The sequence below is a fragment of the Bombus vancouverensis genome, chromosome 5 (assembly GCF_051014615.1).
Source record: "Bombus vancouverensis nearcticus chromosome 5, iyBomVanc1_principal, whole genome shotgun sequence".
Lineage (NCBI taxonomy): Eukaryota > Metazoa > Arthropoda > Insecta > Hymenoptera > Apidae > Bombus > Bombus vancouverensis.
The window spans coordinates 725,192-744,999 of record NC_134915.1 but is presented as its reverse complement, the minus strand read 5'-3'; the positions used below and the strand labels follow the sequence as shown (position 1 = coordinate 744,999).

General features: G+C 30.2%; 2 protein-coding genes and 1 long non-coding RNA gene across 7 annotated transcripts; 1 reads left to right on the top strand and 2 right to left on the bottom strand.

The window, feature by feature from the left end:
• Nucleotides 1–816: 816 nt before the first annotated feature.
• LOC143302736 (uncharacterized) lies at nucleotides 817–2,754 on the bottom strand. Its single transcript, XR_013058509.1, has 2 exons — nucleotides 2,668–2,754; nucleotides 817–1,274 (listed from the first exon to the last, which is right to left on the bottom strand). It is a non-coding gene; the product is annotated as an uncharacterized LOC143302736 (long non-coding RNA).
• LOC117156456 (uncharacterized) lies at nucleotides 1,112–2,958 on the top strand. The gene is made up of 2 exons (XM_033333499.2): nucleotides 1,112–1,438; nucleotides 2,706–2,958. Exons 1-2 carry the CDS (start codon nucleotides 1,112–1,114, stop codon nucleotides 2,844–2,846), a joined length of 468 nt encoding a protein of 155 aa, XP_033189390.2. The 3' UTR covers nucleotides 2,847–2,958.
• Nucleotides 2,959–4,570: 1,612 nt separating this feature from the next.
• Ehbp1 (Eps15 homology domain containing protein-binding protein 1) lies at nucleotides 4,571–19,085 on the bottom strand. Of its 5 annotated transcripts, XR_013058499.1 has the most exons (19): nucleotides 18,526–19,085; nucleotides 17,773–17,980; nucleotides 17,513–17,694; nucleotides 17,231–17,442; nucleotides 15,807–15,942; nucleotides 15,490–15,723; nucleotides 15,086–15,275; nucleotides 14,171–14,337; nucleotides 13,866–14,088; nucleotides 13,547–13,717; nucleotides 12,129–12,212; nucleotides 11,924–12,037; nucleotides 11,575–11,775; nucleotides 9,770–9,919; nucleotides 9,483–9,700; nucleotides 9,200–9,388; nucleotides 8,925–9,046; nucleotides 7,608–8,820; nucleotides 4,571–7,516 (listed from the first exon to the last, which is right to left on the bottom strand). XR_013058499.1 is itself a non-coding variant. In XM_033333418.2 (18 exons), exons 1-17 carry the CDS (start codon nucleotides 18,627–18,629, stop codon nucleotides 8,965–8,967), a joined length of 2,865 nt encoding a protein of 954 aa, XP_033189309.1. In that variant the 5' UTR covers nucleotides 18,630–19,085; the 3' UTR covers nucleotides 4,571–8,820; nucleotides 8,925–8,964. The 5 variants fall into 5 exon arrangements, 4 of the variants coding, with proteins under 4 accessions (XP_033189309.1, XP_033189310.1, XP_033189311.1 ...); XM_033333418.2 differs by having other exon boundaries at nucleotides 4,571–8,820; XM_033333419.2 differs by lacking the exon at nucleotides 11,924–12,037 and having other exon boundaries at nucleotides 4,571–8,820.
• Nucleotides 19,086–19,808: the final 723 nt, after the last annotated feature.

Sequence of the window (19,808 nt, the reverse complement as noted above, 5' to 3'; positions counted from 1 at the left end):
TTTCATTCGTAGATATTTCAAATATTTCCAATAATTACAAGAACTGTGCTAAAAACACATATACATAATATAAAACGTGAATCTTGAAAAATTTCATTTAACAAAATTAATCAGTATTTATCCATAATTCATAAAAATGTTTAATTGTACTTTGCTTTAACAAATCAGAATTACTTTTTCAATTAAATCAAATGTTGAAAATTAATTCATAAGATTGAAAATACATTTGTGATAACTAGACAGCGGATGTTCATGTATTAATGGGAAATCTTTATGCAGATGTTCCGTTTCTTTAGTAACTGTACCAAAAATATGAAATTGTATCAAAATCTGCAGTCTAGTGTTGTTCGTTTCTGAAAAATAGCGATATACCGATATGATTGCAATTAATTAATCGTTTTTATTCTTACAAATTGTTTCATCTATTTACAAGTAGAATTTGAATAATTTTGTACATAAATAATTTCAGTGACGAAGGAAATACAATTTAACTCGACTATGTTGCGTTTGCGTCAAAATCCCATACAAATCAGACGTAAGTATCGTTTGTTTCTCTGCGGCTTTTGTTTTACGGTTCGAAGAATACTTGCACTGAAATTTTCGAATCTATTCTTTTCGTAGCATCGAATGAATCACTTACAAGCAATAGTTAGATCATAAGATGAAGTTAATCGAGACGTTCAGCAAATATCGGCGTGACTTAGAGTTACTGAAATCAGAGTATGTACATTACAGAGAAAATACGGCTAAATAGTAAAAGTCACATGCTCGGACTCAAACGATAGACAGGTGGTGAAACAGATTAAACTATTATACTGTTATTTTGCCGAAAAGATTTATTTTCATTTTTGCTTACGACATCTATCCGTCATTTCTGCAATTGAGAGAGAATTTTCATCGACTAATAAAATATGATAACAGACGGAACTTAGCGTTTGATAGTTTTTACATTGCTGTCGTTAAGGAAGCAGAAAGAAAATCTAAAAAATGATATCAGGGCTAAATGAACAAAGATAAGTAGATTATCATGGCGATAAGTGGTAACTACAATAAACATATATAACACGGAGAAACTAGAAATAAGTTATTGAGTGACACACTGAGTGACACGATGTTTGGAAAGTTAAGTGCACGCTTGATCATGGTGTTCTTGGTCTCGATGCTGTTAGTCATGGGCATTGCTGTGCCAGGAACCCTTGCCAGAGATGGATTTCCTTACTATGATCAGACCCAGTTGAACGCAACTATTACAGCATTGGTACACAGCAATGGACCTGTGACACAAGTCAGTGAGACACTCGATCATTCGAGTTTCTCGATTAGATTTGCCAACGACTTGCATATCCAACTTCCATGCGATTTTGGCCGCCATTATTATAAAAATGTCAACACTTGTGTGTCGACGTCCAAAATGGTGATAATTTACGATCATTGCCAGGTAATATTGTTTTCTATATTTTTTAATGCTTTATACTTCACAAAGGCGTTAAATTACGTATTACATATTAAATGAATATGAAATGTATCGTTTTCAATATCGTTCATTTCTAGTGTCTTAATTTAGAGAAGCAAAGTTTATAAAGCGCTATAATTATATCTATTATCCTTGTACCCAGTTTCCAACGATATCAATTAAACCATCTCCGATCGCTAAATCGAATTTTAACATTTTTCCTCTTTGAATTTTAGTAGGTCGAGCAATAAATAGACTGTTTTCAATAGTAGTAGAATTAATTAGAAGTACGGTAAATGGGAATATTATAAATTTCGCTATACGTAGATATATTTCGAAAATGTGCGGTAAATTGTATTTTTGTTCGTGTTTTAAATACCCATATCGCTACTTACGATTCTTTGCTAGATTTTTTTATGTTCTTAAAACACCTTTCAAGATTGTATACTGTCTGTGTTCGCGAAAAATAACATTTCCCTAAAAAAACGAAAAAACGAATAATCGGAATAGATTTAATATACAGTGTAGGATAATAGATAAGATGTTACAACGATAGAAACTATTAATATAAAATATTTTATTAATTTCCACTTAATCTACTATATATTTGTTATTGAGAATACGTCTTCTTTCAATTACCTCTACAACTAATCATATTTTTGTAACGTTTAATAATTATTTGTACCGAGTGTGAAAAGATATATACCTTTCATAGCATATCTAATCTTCCCTATTTCAAAACATCAAACTTACGATTAAACTAATAAAGTATTCCGTTTACACACATAATCGTGTTTGCAGTGTTTCATTTGAGCCTCTCGGAAATCAAGCTAATCGAGTCTTCTTTTTACTAATTTCTTAATTTCATTATGCTCGTACGCAATTAATATTTTCACTTCTTAAGAAATGAACGACTTACTTCCACAAGTTCATTCACGTGCAAAAAATTAGCCTAAATAATAGAAAATTTTAAGGTAAAGTTGTAAGATGTAATATAAATTGTTAATTCGTATTTTATGCTAAAATAACTCTTCGTATTTTAATGGTTGTACGATATAATATTCACAATTCGAGCATTTATTCAGACATTAAGAGTGTCGTTCTAACCTTTTACTTGGAGGTTAAAAATATTATTCTAAACTGTTTTGAGATACGGTTCATTTATTGCAAAATTACCATATAAATTTTATATTTATAAGATGTATTTAATTTACCTTTACGATTCTAATTACTTGTTTTTCTGTGTCTATAGTTTTCAATGCGGCCAGATTGCTGGAACGAGATGCCTTTCTGCTTCCTCGACAGCACAAAGAACGATGTCTATGGCGAAGATAACTGCCTGCCCTATTTTAAACTCAACAAAGATCTATGCCGGTGTGAACTCAAGAAATGATAATCATCATCATCATCATACGTGTTCTAACATAGATATAATGTCAAACAGATAGCTAATTTATGAGGATAATGAAATATAATAAACTCCTTTATCGTATTACAGAATACAAGTTCCATTTCATTCGTTACACTTCTCGCAAACAACGTTAAAAATTGCATCTTATTTATTATATCTACGTTATTTTTAGTGTTTACGAATTTACAATATCCATTTGGTATATTATTTCGCAAGATTCGGGTTGGGTTCGGGTTCGAGTGCTACGACCACCAGTATGACCGGAAGAAAAAGCTATTACTTTAAATATTCTATGAAGGGCATTGGCCCAGATAATTTTATCCTTAAATTTAACGAATAATTTGAGAAAGTAATTGACTAGACGAGTAGGTACACGGAGATTTGTTTCAAGAGAGTCTTGAAAAACATGTGCTGCAAAACTAAAAGAGTCACGCCGGGACCTTGAGGACAAGGGGAGTCGTCACTTCCCGGGAGAGGACGCCGGGTAGGTCGGATTCGTACCGGCTAAAACCCTCCATGGTGATCGTCCTGACGATTGGTAGGACCAATCCAGAGGCCATCTTATTCGTAGTACTCCTTCGTCTTCTCCCTGATGGTGTAATCAGGAAGTCATCCTGTTGATTGGACCTGTAGGAAGTGTAGTTGGAGCTAGGTGAAAAGAGAATTCGTGTTTCGTCCCGGGACTACCGGTGGACTCGTCAGTAAGGCTATACCCGGTAGTCCCTGCCTTAGACGTAGAGGGAGTTTCGCTAGGTGCGGTATTTGTATCGTGACATCGTATATTCGACCGCTAGCGAGACAGACAGACTCGTTGTCGTCGTAGTAGTCCTCTGGTGTTGGCGGTTGGTACCCGCGGATCGCCCGGAAGGTGTTACGACCGCGTTGATGCCTCGACCTGTCAGCGTCCTGTTGGTACCGATCCGCCACAGACCGTTAGGGGAGACCACTCCTCCTGAAGATACATAGAAAGACTGTGGCCAAATTGTTTGTAATCGCTTATTTCCATCTTTACCGTGGAAATACCTGTTTCTTGGATAATCTTCCCGCGTTTTTTCATGTTTGTATCGAAGGCTGCGTCTCATAGGTGATAAGTAGTTGAAATGAAAATAATTCTAAAGATCTAATATCATGTTATCGTTCAAATCTGCATAAACAAAAATGGACACGTACGATGGAACTAGTATTCCAGTAATTATACGTTATTACGTATTAATTATTTATTATCGAATTACATATTAAGGATTTGTTTCAGAATATAGAGTTAGTCCCTTGCATACGAGGATCATGATCTCATAACGATCTTACACAGGTGACACTGCGATTTGGGAAGTATAGACGTGTTTCTAAAACGAAAATTTTTACTTTTTTTTTGCGCATCAAACAGTATGTATAAAAATTGTAAACAAGTTGATATTTATTTTCTAAAATAAGAAATATTACTATTGCAGATTTCCACCATTTCAAATGTATATTTCGCTCTTAAAAGCTGCCTTTACTGCCAAATTCGGTTTTAAAAACGATATCTTTACTTTCTTACTTTAATTATACTATGTTCTATAAAATTATCCATAAAAATTAAAAATAAAGGTAAAAATTAAACCTAAACATGTAAGCTTTGCTTATTATCATTCCAAGTACCATATCAATTCACATATTACATAATTCCAGTTGTATGGAAAGGCTGTATAATAAATATTATAAAAATGTTTTATGTTTTGTCTTAGTGCTTTATTTCTTTTTATTTATCGAGTACTACTGTGTTTTGACATGCTATACATTTGACTTTTCACATAAAATAATTTACAAGTTAATTAATTTTTTTCCATATTGGCAAGAATTGTCATTGCTTTTATAACTTTAATATATTGTAGTCAGTATTTTTTAATAGTAACGAATAAAATAAATTAAATTTACTTTAGTACAACATTACATAACAATACAAATATGAAAACGTTTTTATGTTGGAACATATATACAAAGTATCTCGAAATTAAGCAACGAATATAATTATAATAATTTGATTAAAGGTATATTGCACTTAATTTAATATAAGTACAAAAAGAGAAAGAAAGAGAGAGAGAATTTCATAACATTGAAACTTCATTTCTTAACACATTGCGTACGGGTTACGAGATATCTCAATGTTTTCATGTTTTCATGTTTTTCGACTGAATCGATGACTTAGCAACCAGAGGCAAATGTTTTTGTTATGTTACCAGTATAACGAAGCCTTGCGTTCTTGTGACAAATAATTAGCAAAAAAACTGAATGTTAACATTCTAAGCATGTAAAAACAATCAGTCAGTATAGCCAGTACATCGGTAGATCTGTGCCGATAAAAAATGTGTGCGCTAAGGGAGCCTGAGAGCGCGTTAAGCACGCAGAGCGCCGTACGCAATGTGTTAACTTAATTTAGATATTTCACTGTTCCAATTTTATATTTTAAAATAAACATATACACTGTACTAATTTAATTATATCAATCGCCTTAAGAATATGTTATTGATTAAACTATTAATTCAATATTGATTAAATAATTATTACGAGATACGCTGCATATTCACAACTCTATGTGGTACATACACATGTCTTATAATTATTAATCTTGTATATACACAATTTACTGCTCTCACGTACAGATATAAATATTTGCAGACATTGAAATAATAAATTATTGCTACATTAGTCATAGAAATCGGACATTTTCTGTTACGATATTCGATAAATTAGTACTAAAATAGATACAGCGAAGTAAAGAAAAATTAACAGTCACTTTTCAATATTGCAGTTCGATATTTTTCGGTACGTTTTGTGTATATATATATATATATATATATATATGTCCTAACAATTACCAAGAATATTGAAAAATTTTCATTATTTTAAAATATTGTAAAGCTTTATTATGTACAATAACATTCACTATATAAGGATTAGAAACGCATGAAAGATAACAAAAACGATTCTTAGCTTATTTAAAATTTTTTCATTATCTTTTATATGTTATTACTGAAATCAAATGTGTCTGCTTTGCACACATATTAACATTAAAAGTAAAATTCAGTACTTTTTTACCACCAAACTGAATTTATGGAACATGAAGTACAATCTATTTTATATGTGCATATTTCATGAAAGCATTGCTTTCTATGTATTTGATGATCGATTATGGCAGTTACATTGAGTATGATATGCCTGCACCAATCCCATTATATTATGTTAACTAAGTTTTATTAGCTTAGATTTCTTTACTTTGTAAAGTAACAGTTGCTTAGTACTTTTTGAGTATTATTTTTATATGTATATCATAAAATTGTTAAATAAAAATAAATTTTACATTGCAAGGCAAAAGAATTATATTATATGCACATTGCATACTTATTCTTTACTTATTCTCTGATGTTACAGTTTCTTAGTAGCCATATTAATAATATTAATGAAAAATTAATTATAGAAATTCTTTTAGAAAATTAATTAAATAAATCCGTTTTATTACATGTGTGTGTGTATATATATGTATACAGGGCAGGGCTGGAGGAACTATTAAGTAGATAGAAGGTGATTTTTTATGTAAAAATAAATCAAAAATGTAGAATAAAATTACATTAATTGTCAAGAAAATTCATTTTGATACTATAGTTCCTATTGTTTCTATATAAACTGTCTGCGTGATTTTGCACATATTATTAGATTCAAGATAGAAATTAAATCTTGAATAAAAAGGTTCTATTCAACACTTTCGATTTATTTTTATATAAAGAATGACTTTCTACCAGTTGATGCAATGCTTTCGGTCACACTTTGTGTATATGTAGCAGATTACTAAGTATAAACATAAAATTTCGTATCTAGTTTTGAAACATAAACGAATATACAATTGAGATAAGCTGTCTCCTCTATGATTAAGAAGAGCTGTTTAATCTATGATTAAGAACCTTAGAACAATTGAAAATAAAAACTCATATTAAAAAAGAAAATAGAATGATACTAAAAAATATCATATATTTCTACATTATTTATATGTACTTTTATACATTTGTACACTTGAAAAGTGCAATTATGCCCTTTTATATAGTATTTTATACCTTATGGATATCAATCTAATTTATCTTTATAAAAAAATATTCAGTTAATTATGTTCCAAGGGTTTAGTTTAAAAATTATTTCAATTTTCAATTTTCTTTATTATATTTTCTGTATATATCAGATGTAGTAATATGCCATTATTATGTATCAATAAACATGAACCAATTGTTCATATTGAACATTATAAAATATTTTTTCACAAAGTAATCAATGAGATAGTTGAGCTGTTTTCTATAATAGCAGTGTTATGATACACAAAAATATTCAATAAACATAAAATTGAAATAATATTTAAACTAATAGATTTAGGACATAAATACTTTCGTTCATTTGAGATCAGGATCTTATTATAAAATGATCCTCAAAATCTTCGGATCCCTCCAGCACATTTTGAAACACTACTGACCCAGTCTATAAGTTACGTGGTTTTTATCTTTAAATCAATGTCAATTTACCCATTATTACCTCTATATAATATTATTTCTTCAATTTTTTGGACGCTCATTAATAAATCCTTTTTCCAATGCATATTCAATATAACCAACTTTTGCTATCATAATATGTTCCTGAAAAACATAATTTATTATAATGTACAAGACAATTGCATTACAAGACAACAGAATTCCATCTTGAAAAGCACTTTTCAAGTAGAGTAACTTATTAAGGCAATATAGAAATATTTGCAGCATCTAACAGAGTATTTAATTTTCGTTTATAACATACTCTTTCATGTTCCTCTGTTTTAAGAATACAGCTTGTCCCAGTTGTGTAAGATACCCTGTATATACACATAAAATACATTGCTAAAATTACACGTTACGTAATCAAAGCTATAGATAAATGGAATATGTATATTAATTGTCCTATGTTTGTCCTTAAGTTTGTGAATGAATTATGAATTTTTGGCAATTTAATTTTTGGTTATTTTATTTAACATTAATTAAAATATCAATGAATCTGGAAAAGCATATTTAATAGAAATAAAATTTTGAAATAATAATTATTGTATAATTCATTTCATTACTTTTGAGAAAAAGAAATATACGATAATATTTTATACATGCATGAATGTACAAAATTAATTAGGCCTCATATATCATTAATATGGAACCCAGGAATTAATAATGAATATGATACTCTCTATGCATAATTGCATATTACACAATGCTAAAATGACAAATATTTTATAGGCAAATAAACGATTACTTGAATAAAAAAATTAGGATATTTTTATATGGCACAAAATAGACATAATCCATTAAAATCTTTCACAAAATTTTCCATACTATTTTGTAATAACTAATTTCTTTCTTCTTCCTCAAGTGACATATGTATCTTTATATGTAACTTTTTAAGTAACTTATGTAATGTTTAATACTGCTTAATTGCAGATATGACATTATATGTTGCAGCATTTCTTTTTATGTTCTTTCGCCACTTATCGAGATTCAAGCACCTTCTTTTAGCAGTTTCCGACATACCGTATTTTTCTACTATTGCCTTTATAAGACATTAGAATCATAAATGAATCGAACTATAACCAAAATTCATTTTTTCTAGCAACATATTCTTTTTACATATAATCTTTGCAACCTCGTAATAGGCTTCATTGATCTTATGTATTTCTTCGACGGACCAGTTTTTATTTTGAACCTAAAACTACTACAAAATGTAGCATTTTGTTTATGCAGTACTTAATGAATTTGTATAAATATAAAACACGGATTGTGTACAACTTGTATACAGTTCATAGTATAAAATAAGTTTTTAAATATTAATGTTTTACAGATTATAAAATTCTCGATTTTATCTTTGAGAAAAATTTTATTATGTGTTTTCTTTGGCAACCCCACAGCAAAACGAATCGTACCTAAAATTATTTTTAGTTAAAGATCATTTAACTTTTGTTTGGGAAAGATTTTGTATTATTCATTTTTTAATTAAAAAATGTCTGTAATATTTAAGAATACTCACTTGTCACTTTCGTCGTATTGACAGGAGTAAAATTACTGTTTCATTGTATCATACAATTTTTATTTCTTTGAGCTAATCCAGCTCTAGATAAGTTTCGCTCTATTTCGTCATCATCTTCAATACTAAAATATAATAATAATAAAACAAAATGTAACATAACATTCACAGAAAGAACAATCCATAAAATCAGCTTTTAATGTCTATTAATTATATTATACTTATTATATTATGTAATTTCAATAAAATTTAAATATAAATTAACCTTCTATACTTACGCTCTTTCTTGTGTATCAAGATGATGAACTAATTCATCTCTTTTATTTACTATTGAAACTAATTCTTCTAAAAGTAAATTTTCTCTCATTTTTTGTTCAGGAGTTTTTCTCCACTCTTCTACTGCTAATATGCTTCTCAATTCACGGTTTAACAATTCAAAACGTCGTTCTAGATCATCTTCTTTTTCTCTAAAGTATATTACAAATGATAAAAGAACAATACAACAAATATCTAAACAGTATTCAAGATGATTAATAAAATACCAAACACATAATTACTTACAATATATTCAATTGCATTTGCCTTCTCAATAATGCATTTTTTTTATTGACAAGCGTAAACCAAAGAGACATTAGTCTTTCTGTTTCATCCTCATTATCGCTTTCCATTGCAGCTCGAAGTTGTTTCTCAAGTTTACCAGCTTGAATATCTATTTGAGTTTGTTCTCTTTCTAATGCTTCTAATTCATTTTGAATATATGATGTCATATCTTTTCCCAGCTACATATGAAATGATTCATAAGATATTTGATTCTAACTTAATTCCAAATAAATTAATTTAAACCATACCCCTCTGAGTGTATATGAAGTACCATCAGGGCTAGTTTTATCTGGTGAAATTCTCTCTATTATCTTAGAGAACGAGAATAGAGGAGAACCAGTTTTTTTCTCTGCATCTATTACATTCGAAGTTCCTAGAGTGTTTCCATTATACTCAGACTGAAATATTTATTGTATATAAATTTATATCTCTTATAATGAATATTAAAAATTGTGCTTTGTCATAAGTGATGTAAAGAACATAAATTTCTATTCATTGATGGAGTAAGAGCATTAACATTCAAATCATTTAATATCAGAAATGAAAAACACACCTTTTTTTTTATTAATGTAGAGTTAAGCTACTCTAAGAAACTACTAAGATGGTATAAATATGTCGGGTTTACATTAGAATTAGGGTTAGGGGCGTGAAACGAATCTTCGTTTGGGTTACACGTTGTCGTTATACAATGGAGAAGACATTGACTAGTGCAAATACGATTATTATAGAACCGGACAAGTAACCGCGGTAGTTAGGTGCTCGAGAAACTAATGACAATGATCCTAGGTTCAATAACGAATCCGCGGTCGACGGGATGATAGATGAACGTACTCACAAAATCTAAGTCGGACGCGTAATGTTCACTGGTCGTAAAGAGTTACTCCTTTCATCAATGAGATCGCGAGAAAGAATGTCTTTCCCGTCCCGATCATGCCACAGAGAAAAACTATAATGGGGTGTGTCTAAGGACACGAGATCATCGGATTCGTCGAGAAAAGCCTTCGTTCAGAAAGTAAGGGAAATTGGCGTTGCTAATTGGTCAATCTCCATATCGGTGGTTAGAAAAAGATGCTAGCCGCCCTCGAGGGAAAGTTGCTAGTGGAAGACGCCGCTCGTTGAAAAATATGTCTCCCCTATCTTCCCGTAGTTGGGACAAAGACTGTTTGTCTGTTTGAAGGACTTTAGTTAACTAAACCTTAAGATTTATAACGGGCCCTCGAGCTAGCCGAACATGTACTGCGGAGACGCATCGACATCTGGCAATCATCTTACTCGAAGAATAGGGTCTGCGTGTGGCGAGCCACAGGACAGAGACCGTTGGAATGTTTACTGTCGCGTGTCGCCACGAATATTTCTTTTAAGGAGAGCTATAGAATTACTCCATACCTTTGTTAGACAAAGCGTTCATCCCGTGACCGCGGCTACGTTCGGCGACTGACTGTCGCCTCGAGCCCAAGCTCATTATCACGACTCTCGAACAATTACAATCGGGTTGAATAACTACAATTGTTCAATTACAGCTATAGTAGACTCTAGGTTACAATGTTGCGGGATTATCCAAAATTCCAAAGGCTCCGGTGTTCTTTCATCTCCGACAAATATAATAGTAATTTTGTAATGATATTTTGTTATAATATTAATTTTACAGTGTTCCGCGAATCATTGCTTAACTGCATTTAGGACTGAGAAGCTATAATATTCCAGAGTAAGGGAAGTTATGTAGGGCTAGATGTATATATTAGGGATTTGGGGGTACTCAAATGTTCGGGATCTAAAATTTATAACAGCAGATACAATTGCGCGATTAAAAAAAAAAAAGAGAAAGAAGCCATGCTCTTTCACAGTGGCAGACATAGTTTTCTCCAGGGTGCACACCTTGGGAATCATTGCTTTAATAGATGTAATAATAGCATTTGTAACAAAAAAAAAAAAGCATCTGTTGGTACTAACAGACTAGTATTTGGATATTAGAGGTTCGAGTACAGGAGTTTTTACTCTATACATACATATTTAAATATAGAAATATTCAATTTTGAACAAAATAATTACCTACCTTTGTACTAAATTTGTCACCTGGAGTAGACGGTGTGATACTACGTCTTGGACTATTATTCTGATCATCTATGGATCGTCTCTCACTATTATTGTCATCATTAATTTGATTTGAAGTAACATTAACACCCATTTTTACTTCCGCTATTAAACGTCTTGCTCTTTCACGTAATTGTTGCTGTCTTTCATCATCATTTTGGCTCTATAAATTAAATGTTATAAAATAAAATATTTCTTAATGCAAAGGACAATCTGATTAGAAACGACAAAGTTAGTGTAAAAAGTATGAAACTAAATGAATGTACACAACTATTCTACACAAAATAATAACACTGAAAAAAAAACAAAACCTCAATAGGATAAGCAGCAGTGGAAATAAGGCCAGTTGACTTTGTATGATTCCTAGCCTGTTCTAATAGTTGCCTGGCACGTTCTCTTAATTCGTCATGTCGACTGACTAATGGCTAATATAAAAAAAAAAAAAAAAAGAAAGAAAAATAGTAAATTAGTTATGACACTACAAAAAAAGTTGGTAAGTATGAAGAAAGTAATTACATGTTGAGAACGTTGTTCTCCTTGCGGTGATGATACACTCTGATATTCAGTACGATTACCCCTTTCACAAACATTGACTGAATCCTATAAAAAGAAGATAAATAAAGTTAGTTCAATTACTAAACTATCGAAAATTTATCCTATATTAAATGTTACGATTTACATTAAGAATATAATCTGCATAATCAACATTCACATACAATATGCATGTATATATACATATATACATATATATATGTAATTTATTATAAATACTAAATATGTAAATTTTTCATACCCGTGTATTTGAATGCAAAATATACATGCAAAATATATATATAAACATATGTGAACATAAAATATGTTGTGCAAATAGTAAATGCATAGCATAAATAAATACATTTTGATGTGTGGACATTTTTCGTACTTTGGTATGAATATTAAGTGCAATTTACTGGAAATGCAAATGAGCAGATGAAAATATGACCATCTTTCATGAACTTCTGTCTAACAATAATTAACTTTATAACTTATTGTGATCTTTGTAAATCTTTAGCATAATATGTGATTACGCAGGTATTGTGATTCTTAAACGAGTGGACATAATACCGTCGAAAAATATCCTCGCCATATTGCATAAGCGAAATTTACACATTTATATCAAAGCATAAAATGTCATTAACCAGAGCCACTAGTATTTTATATTATTTAAAGCGGTTGTTAGTTTTTGGCAGTTGTTAATCGTTTTATTAAAGTATTATAATTAAAATATTTTGAAATGAATAAACATCTCAAAACAAGAATTTATACTACATCTATACCATTTTCTATACTCACTATATTCACATTTATACTAATTTAAAAAAAAAGCAGTACAAGTGTGGACTGCTTTAAAATTATAGATAAGATATCTTTGAAACTATTTCCAAAGAAAAGTAGTTTCATACTTTTTCATTAAAAATTTTGTACACCAATCAGTGTATGAAAAGATTGACGATTCCATTAAAAAATAAAGTTACTCATAAAATCTTTGAAACATCTCCAATTTCAAAACAGACTTTTGTGCTATACGACGTATTGAACTATGATTTATTACTGAAAGTCATCAATTCTATTACTTCCAACTATTTCAAAGCTGTAACTCTATCCCGCCATACAGAAAACCTGATATATTACACCTAAATATCTCTCCTCTTATGTATAAAAATACGACAGTATTACACACAAAGCTTTTATTTTTAAGATCAAACTAAAAATTTCGAAGCAGTTTTTGCATTTGATATACGTTATAAGAAATTGTTGGGAAGTCCTAATACTTTGAGATTACATAAAAAAAATAAACAGAGATGAATTGCTAATGTAGTGTATAAGGAGATAATATAAACTCAATTACATAGCTATATAAAATTCAAATATTTAAACAATTCAAAAATACTAACATTATACATTGGCGTTTCTGATTTGTTAATTGAGATTGATTGAGACCACTTTTCATCAATTATTTGAATATTTTCCTCTTCTTCATCAGATCCGAAAGGATCTGTTAATTGTCGACGAGTCATTAATATAGGGCGTTGCTGTGCTTGTGATATTCTTGGCGGAGATTTACTCTGTGTATATAATTAATAATGAAATAATGTCAGTCACAAAATACCTCCTTATCACTCATTTAAAAATAGTTATTTATAACCGTGACACTATAAATGTAACATAACAATACATAGAAGTTATTTATCCATTATAAATTTACTTATATACCTTTTCTCTAGATGAGTACTTTTCTTTAGTTGGTGACAATACTTTCTCCAGAATACTTTTTGAACTAGCTAGTATAATATCTTTAACATCCTTAACACTTGATGGTGATTTATCCTTATTGCATTGATCATGATCTTGATTTTCCATATTCAAACTTAGATGCAACTTATTTTTTAAGGAATCAATATTAATGTCCTCTTTCTTATTATCAAATGGATTTGATCTAGAGAAAAATGTTGTATCTTTATTGTCCTTTCTAATATTTCAAAAAAATTAAAAATATTAATAATATAATAAAAACATACCGTCTGTTGCTATCAGTTTTATTATTTTTATGTTCCATTTGATCTTTTTTACGTAAATTAATTATTTCCTGACCAAACAGTTGCACGCTTACATCTGAATTATTGTCTGTATTAAATCTTCCAATCATGTAAGATGATTCATCTGTAGTTTTACCTATCTGATGTACCTGAAAATATGAAATAACTTTTTTTTCTGAAAAAGTGTACAATAGTTTTTATATTGTACATATCACTTTCTAGATATTTAATAAATTATATGTGTAACTTGATCACAAATGCATAGTATACTTTGTGTACAGGAAATTAATATAATAAATAAATGCATACATATGTGTGTGTGTGTGTGAAAATGTTTTTTATTTTATGAATTACATTTGCTAGCTTTATATTTGCTCAATAAAAAAGTAATTTTAAATACAAAATGAGAGATCAAGATTAATGTATGTATTGGAGACAGAATTGAAGAGAGCTCCTTGTCATTCAGTACATTAAAGAGTATTTACAGAATTCAATGTTGTTATTTTATTCAGAATGAATAAATTTGATTTTATGTAATTTTTCTATAAAATGGACAACAAAACAAATAAAAAAACAAATAATAGTAAAGATGGTAATTTAATTCTGTAAAAAAAGAAGAAAGAAAAAATACTATAAGAGATATCGAGTGCAGAATTAAATTCAAATGGACATTCTTAAAAAGACAGTAAAAGGCTCAAATTAAATCCCTGTAGAAAGGGATTTAAATTTCTGTTTAGTACAATTGAACTGATCATATCTTTTTTTGACAGATTGTTTCATATTAAAATCAAATTAGATATATATAAACAACTACTCCTTTGGATTTATGGATAATATAATTAAAAAAGTTAATTCTAGATACAGAAAAGTAAGACATCAATGAAATTTGTTAAATACCTCTAATTCATGACCAGTAAAATGTGCTCTCAATTGGTACAAGTAAGTCATTACAGCTAATTTATCAGGTACAGTTAGTATATCCATATCTGCTGGTTCTATTACTCTAGGTATACCAAGAGCTTCTCCAGCATCAAATGCTTTCTTACAGTTACCCTTTACATCATGTGGTAATAGTGAATCTATGTCTCTGAAAATTATTATTAAAATACTTATTACAAAACAGTGTAGTATTATTTTTATTAAAATTAAAAATAAATAATTTACAATAAAATGTAATTTTAAGCTATACATTTGTAAAAAATCATTCTATTGATCTTTAATATTATTAAGCCATTTTATATTTTTGTATTATTATATTTAATATTATTAAGATATTTCGAGATGCGTTTTCTAATACATACATAAGATCTGGTCTGAAATGGTGTATTATTGAACAAAATGCCATTCCATTCCTCCAAGATGTTGTAAGATTGGTAACTTTTACGCCAGTATAATCTTTAGTTACTTCTTTGCACCATTCCAATAAATCCTGACCCGGAGTAATTTCTTTTAATCTAGGAATATTGGCATCATTCTTTTTTAGTTCTAGTGGTTGTAATGGTAATCTTACTAGTGCACTATGTTCGATATTTTTACTGCAATAGTAATGAAACATTTATTAAAAATATTAAATTGTGGAACAATGAATCTTAATTTTCCTGATCAATTATTAACATACTTGTTTTCAACAGTTATGGTATCCTTTAAGGGTGATTTTTCTTTGAAAGAATCGCCAATACCTGAAAGACTAACATCACGCATGATGTGATCGCCATCATTTACAGGAGTAGTATCATCTTTTGATAAACTTGCCACTGCAAAATGTGCATTATGATTAAGATATGAATTAATGATACATTGCGTACATTGTGCAAAGTTGAAAAGATTACTAGGAGAATGCTACAAGAATAAAGGAGATACTGCTCTCTATCATTCACTGTCAAGCATTGATATATTGTTTTATTTGTATAAGTGACATTTTCAGCCAATATAAGAGCTTATTCATATGTCGGAGAAGCGTCAAGAATAAGGTTGTGGGTGTTTGATAAATCTTCATTGGAATCGGCCATCGTCGTGTTATAACGAAGGTACGGTCTGTTAATACGAGTATGGATGCTACCGACTCGACAATCAACCGCGGCGGTTGGACACTCGCGATACTAGTGATGTTGGTCTTAGGTTCAATAACGAATCCGCGGTCAACGGGATGATAGATGTACGTGCTCACAAAAATCTAAGTCGGACTCTTTGCGAAAACGTGGAATATGCACCGAGCGTACAGACACTAAGTAACTCGCTAATACGACCTCACAAGAGAATGACTCTACGTCGCGATGATGCTGCAGAGGAAAACTATGATGGGGTGTGTCTGAGGACACGAGATCATCGGATTCGTCGAGGATAGCCTTCGTTCAGAAGGTGAGGGAATTTGGCGTTACTGCTAATTGGTCAATCTCCATATCGGTGGTTAGAAAAAGATGCTAGCCGCCCTCGAGGGAAAGTTGCTAGTGGGAGACGCCGTTCGTTGAAAAATAGGTCTCTTCTATCTTCCCGTAGCTGGGACAAAGACTGTTTATTTGAAGGACTTTAGTCAACTAAATCCTAAGATTTATGACGGGCCCTCAGGCTAGCTGAACATGTACTCCGGAGACGCATCGACATCTGGCAATCATCTTGCTCGAAGAATAGGGTCTGCGTGTGGCGAGCCACGGGACAGAAACCGTTGGAATGTTTACTGTCGCGTGCCGCCACAAATATTTCTCTTAAGGAAAGCTATAGAATTACTCTATACCTTTGTTAGACAAAACGTTCATCCCATGACCGCGGCTACGTTCGGCGACTGGCTGTCGCTTCGAGCCCAAGCTCATCATTACAACTCGCGAACAATTACAATTGGATTGAATAACTACAATTGTTTAATTACAGCTATAGTAGACTCTAGATTACAATGTTGCGGGATTATCCAAAATTCCAAAGGCTCCGGTGTTCTTTCATCTCCGACACATATAATTGGGTCTATCAGAAACAACCAATCAGACTCGCATTCCTTTGACTAGTCATCTTTTCTCTGTACAAAACAAGTAATTAATATTTAATTCATACCACTTATTGGAGTACTAGGTAATTCACTTTCAGTAAGACTACTTGTCATTAAGTCAAGCTGAGCAGAGATATCTAAAATTTCATCAATGTTTTTCCCTGATACTTCTTCAACATCTTCCGGTATATCTTCATTATCAAAATCATCTAAAGGTGCAATATCGCTATTGTTATTAACTGACATCAAACTAGCCATACTCTGCATATCTTCATCCCTGATTGAAAATTATAATGAATATTAAATTTAATTAACTATAAATCAAAGGTTAAAAAACATTTTCTTACGTTGCTTTTCCTTCTCTTAAGAAAACACAAGATAAAGTACATTCTAGTGCAGCACTAACAATTTTTTTTGATGTTGGCTTTAAATCCAATTTAAGCTGTTGTTGACTAGATTCTAATGTCGCATATTTTTTCATATTTATATTTGTCGCAGCTACATGTCGTCTTTTACCAGTAGAAGAAACCTAGTTGTATTATATTAATGTATTAATCCATATTTAACATAATAATATTTGCAAATGTCTGTATCTATTCTTTCTTACATCTTCGATGACAAATGTCCAATCTTTATCTTCCAATTCATGGGTCCTTGGATCTTTAAACAAAGTTACAGAAACTGTATGATTATCAGGAACTGCCCAACTAATAACACCTTTTAGTGGATCACTTAAGCTAGGTTCCCAATCTAGTGGTTCTGAACTAACTCTTCTACTACGTCTTGTCCATACAACACTTAGTTTGTTTGGCTTCCTATATAATGTTACAATATAGTTTCTGGTGTATTTATGTATGTTTATGTAATATAAAATAGTTTCTAATAATATTTGTATGCATCACATATCTTATATACAAAACAGCTAAAATATGTTATATACATAAATATGCTATAGAGGTAAAGCTATAATTAATGATAAGAGTTACATTTTATCAATTATTCTTTCACATTGTTGTTTACTATAAATATTGTCACAGAGTCATAAGTATTTATTTATTTGTAATGGATATTTAATATCTTAAACCAGTTATATTGTGTAAGTACCTATGCTTGTGTGAAATGACAGAATGTTACTCTTTTTCTGCAATGTTCTAATTTAGTATAATAATTCCTTTTCAAATTGATTTGTAAATACATGTATATACAAAGTTTTGAATAATAATATATTAATAGCATTTTATGTAATAATGAAATGTTTCGTGTACGTGTTCCTTACGATATATTAAGTACAAAAAGAATCACTGACGATAAATATTGATTCGCGTTAATAATGTTGAAAAAATACATATATATCACTCACCATTTTGTTGTCGTTTCTAAACTGACTTCATGATACGACACGGTGAATTGAAATTTCGCGGCTCTCTTGTTTACCCGTTGTAATCGTTTCCAGACGGAACTCATTTTTTATTGAACTATTTTTTCAATGATCTTTACAGTATTTCCAACTTATAATGATTTACGAACGATTCGGCTATGACACATCATCTTTCGTCGAAATTATGAAAATTGAGAAATCAGTCACTCTCTCTCTTGCAAAATATACGAATCAATTTTTATTTCTTTGAAGTTATTAAAGTATTAAATTAGTAAGATACTCTAATCATTCATATATATGTGACATTTTCACTAATGTAATATGAACAGGAGCATATATTTCCTTATTCATTAATTCATGAATTTTTCAAGATATTACGCATTTCATTATTGTGTTATAGACGCAGCGTTACCTACGCACAAAACAATATATTTTGATAGCACACTGATTAACAACACCTACAACCACGAGATTAAAAACTTTCTGAATCAACTCGATCTCATACTCTGACGAAAGTTTCGTCACGAAACCTTCCAACTTATTGATCTCATACTATACGACTCTATGATAAGAAACTTGGTTATAATAAACTGAATAGATTTTGTTTAATAATAATTTTTAAATTCGCATAGTTTCAAGAGGATCGAATCGTAATCTTAATAAATTTTGTTAAATATATATAAAGTTAACAATTAGAACTGTTTTATATAAGAGACTAATTTTATTTTATTAATATTAATCTTTCTATTAATATTAAGTAAAATTAATATTAACTATATATAATAACGACATGCATTATAAATAAATAATCTAATATATAAATAACACATTAATCTAAATAATTCATACATTAATGTCGTTGTAATTGTAGAACCTAGAGGTTGTTACTAACTTCGTGTCATAATTCGACCGAAACATCCTCTCTAACCTTTATTTATTCTATGAATTTGCGCATGCTTGTTCGCTTAAAATCAAATTTAAAAATTACAATTCTGTACTTTAAATATTGACTCCCTAGTTAATAGAAAAGACAGTATTGTTTTGATAATGCTTAAGATACGTGACATTTTATTCGGGAGAGTCCACGAAATTTTTTCATCTTAATAGCAATTCGATAGTTGCTACTGTTTACTATCAAAGCACAAACATTGCATAAACAAAGCAAAAACATCTCTAGAGTTGAAAATTTGCTATTTTTTCCATTCGAAGTTTAATATTCTATAACTGTTTATTATATATTTAAAACATTTTTAACAAACAAGGAT

Bases quoted from the DNA above. Each gene is read 5' to 3' on its own strand.
- LOC117156456 (XM_033333499.2), top strand. From the start codon at position 1,112: ATGTTTGGAAAGTTAAGTGCACGCTTGATCATGGTGTTCTTGGTCTCG. The intron at 1,439-2,705 runs GTAATATTGTTT...CTGTGTCTATAG, and splicing joins TAATTTACGATCATTGCCAG to TTTTCAATGCGGCCAGATTG.
- Ehbp1 (XM_033333418.2), bottom strand. From the start codon at position 18,629: ATGAGTTCCGTCTGGAAACGATTACAACGGGTAAACAAGAGAGCCGCG. The intron at 17,695-17,772 runs GTAAGAAAGAAT...TAATACAACTAG, and splicing joins GGACATTTGTCATCGAAGAT to GTTTCTTCTACTGGTAAAAG. The intron at 15,724-15,806 runs GTATGTTAATAA...TTACTATTGCAG, and splicing joins ACCATAACTGTTGAAAACAA to TAAAAATATCGAACATAGTG.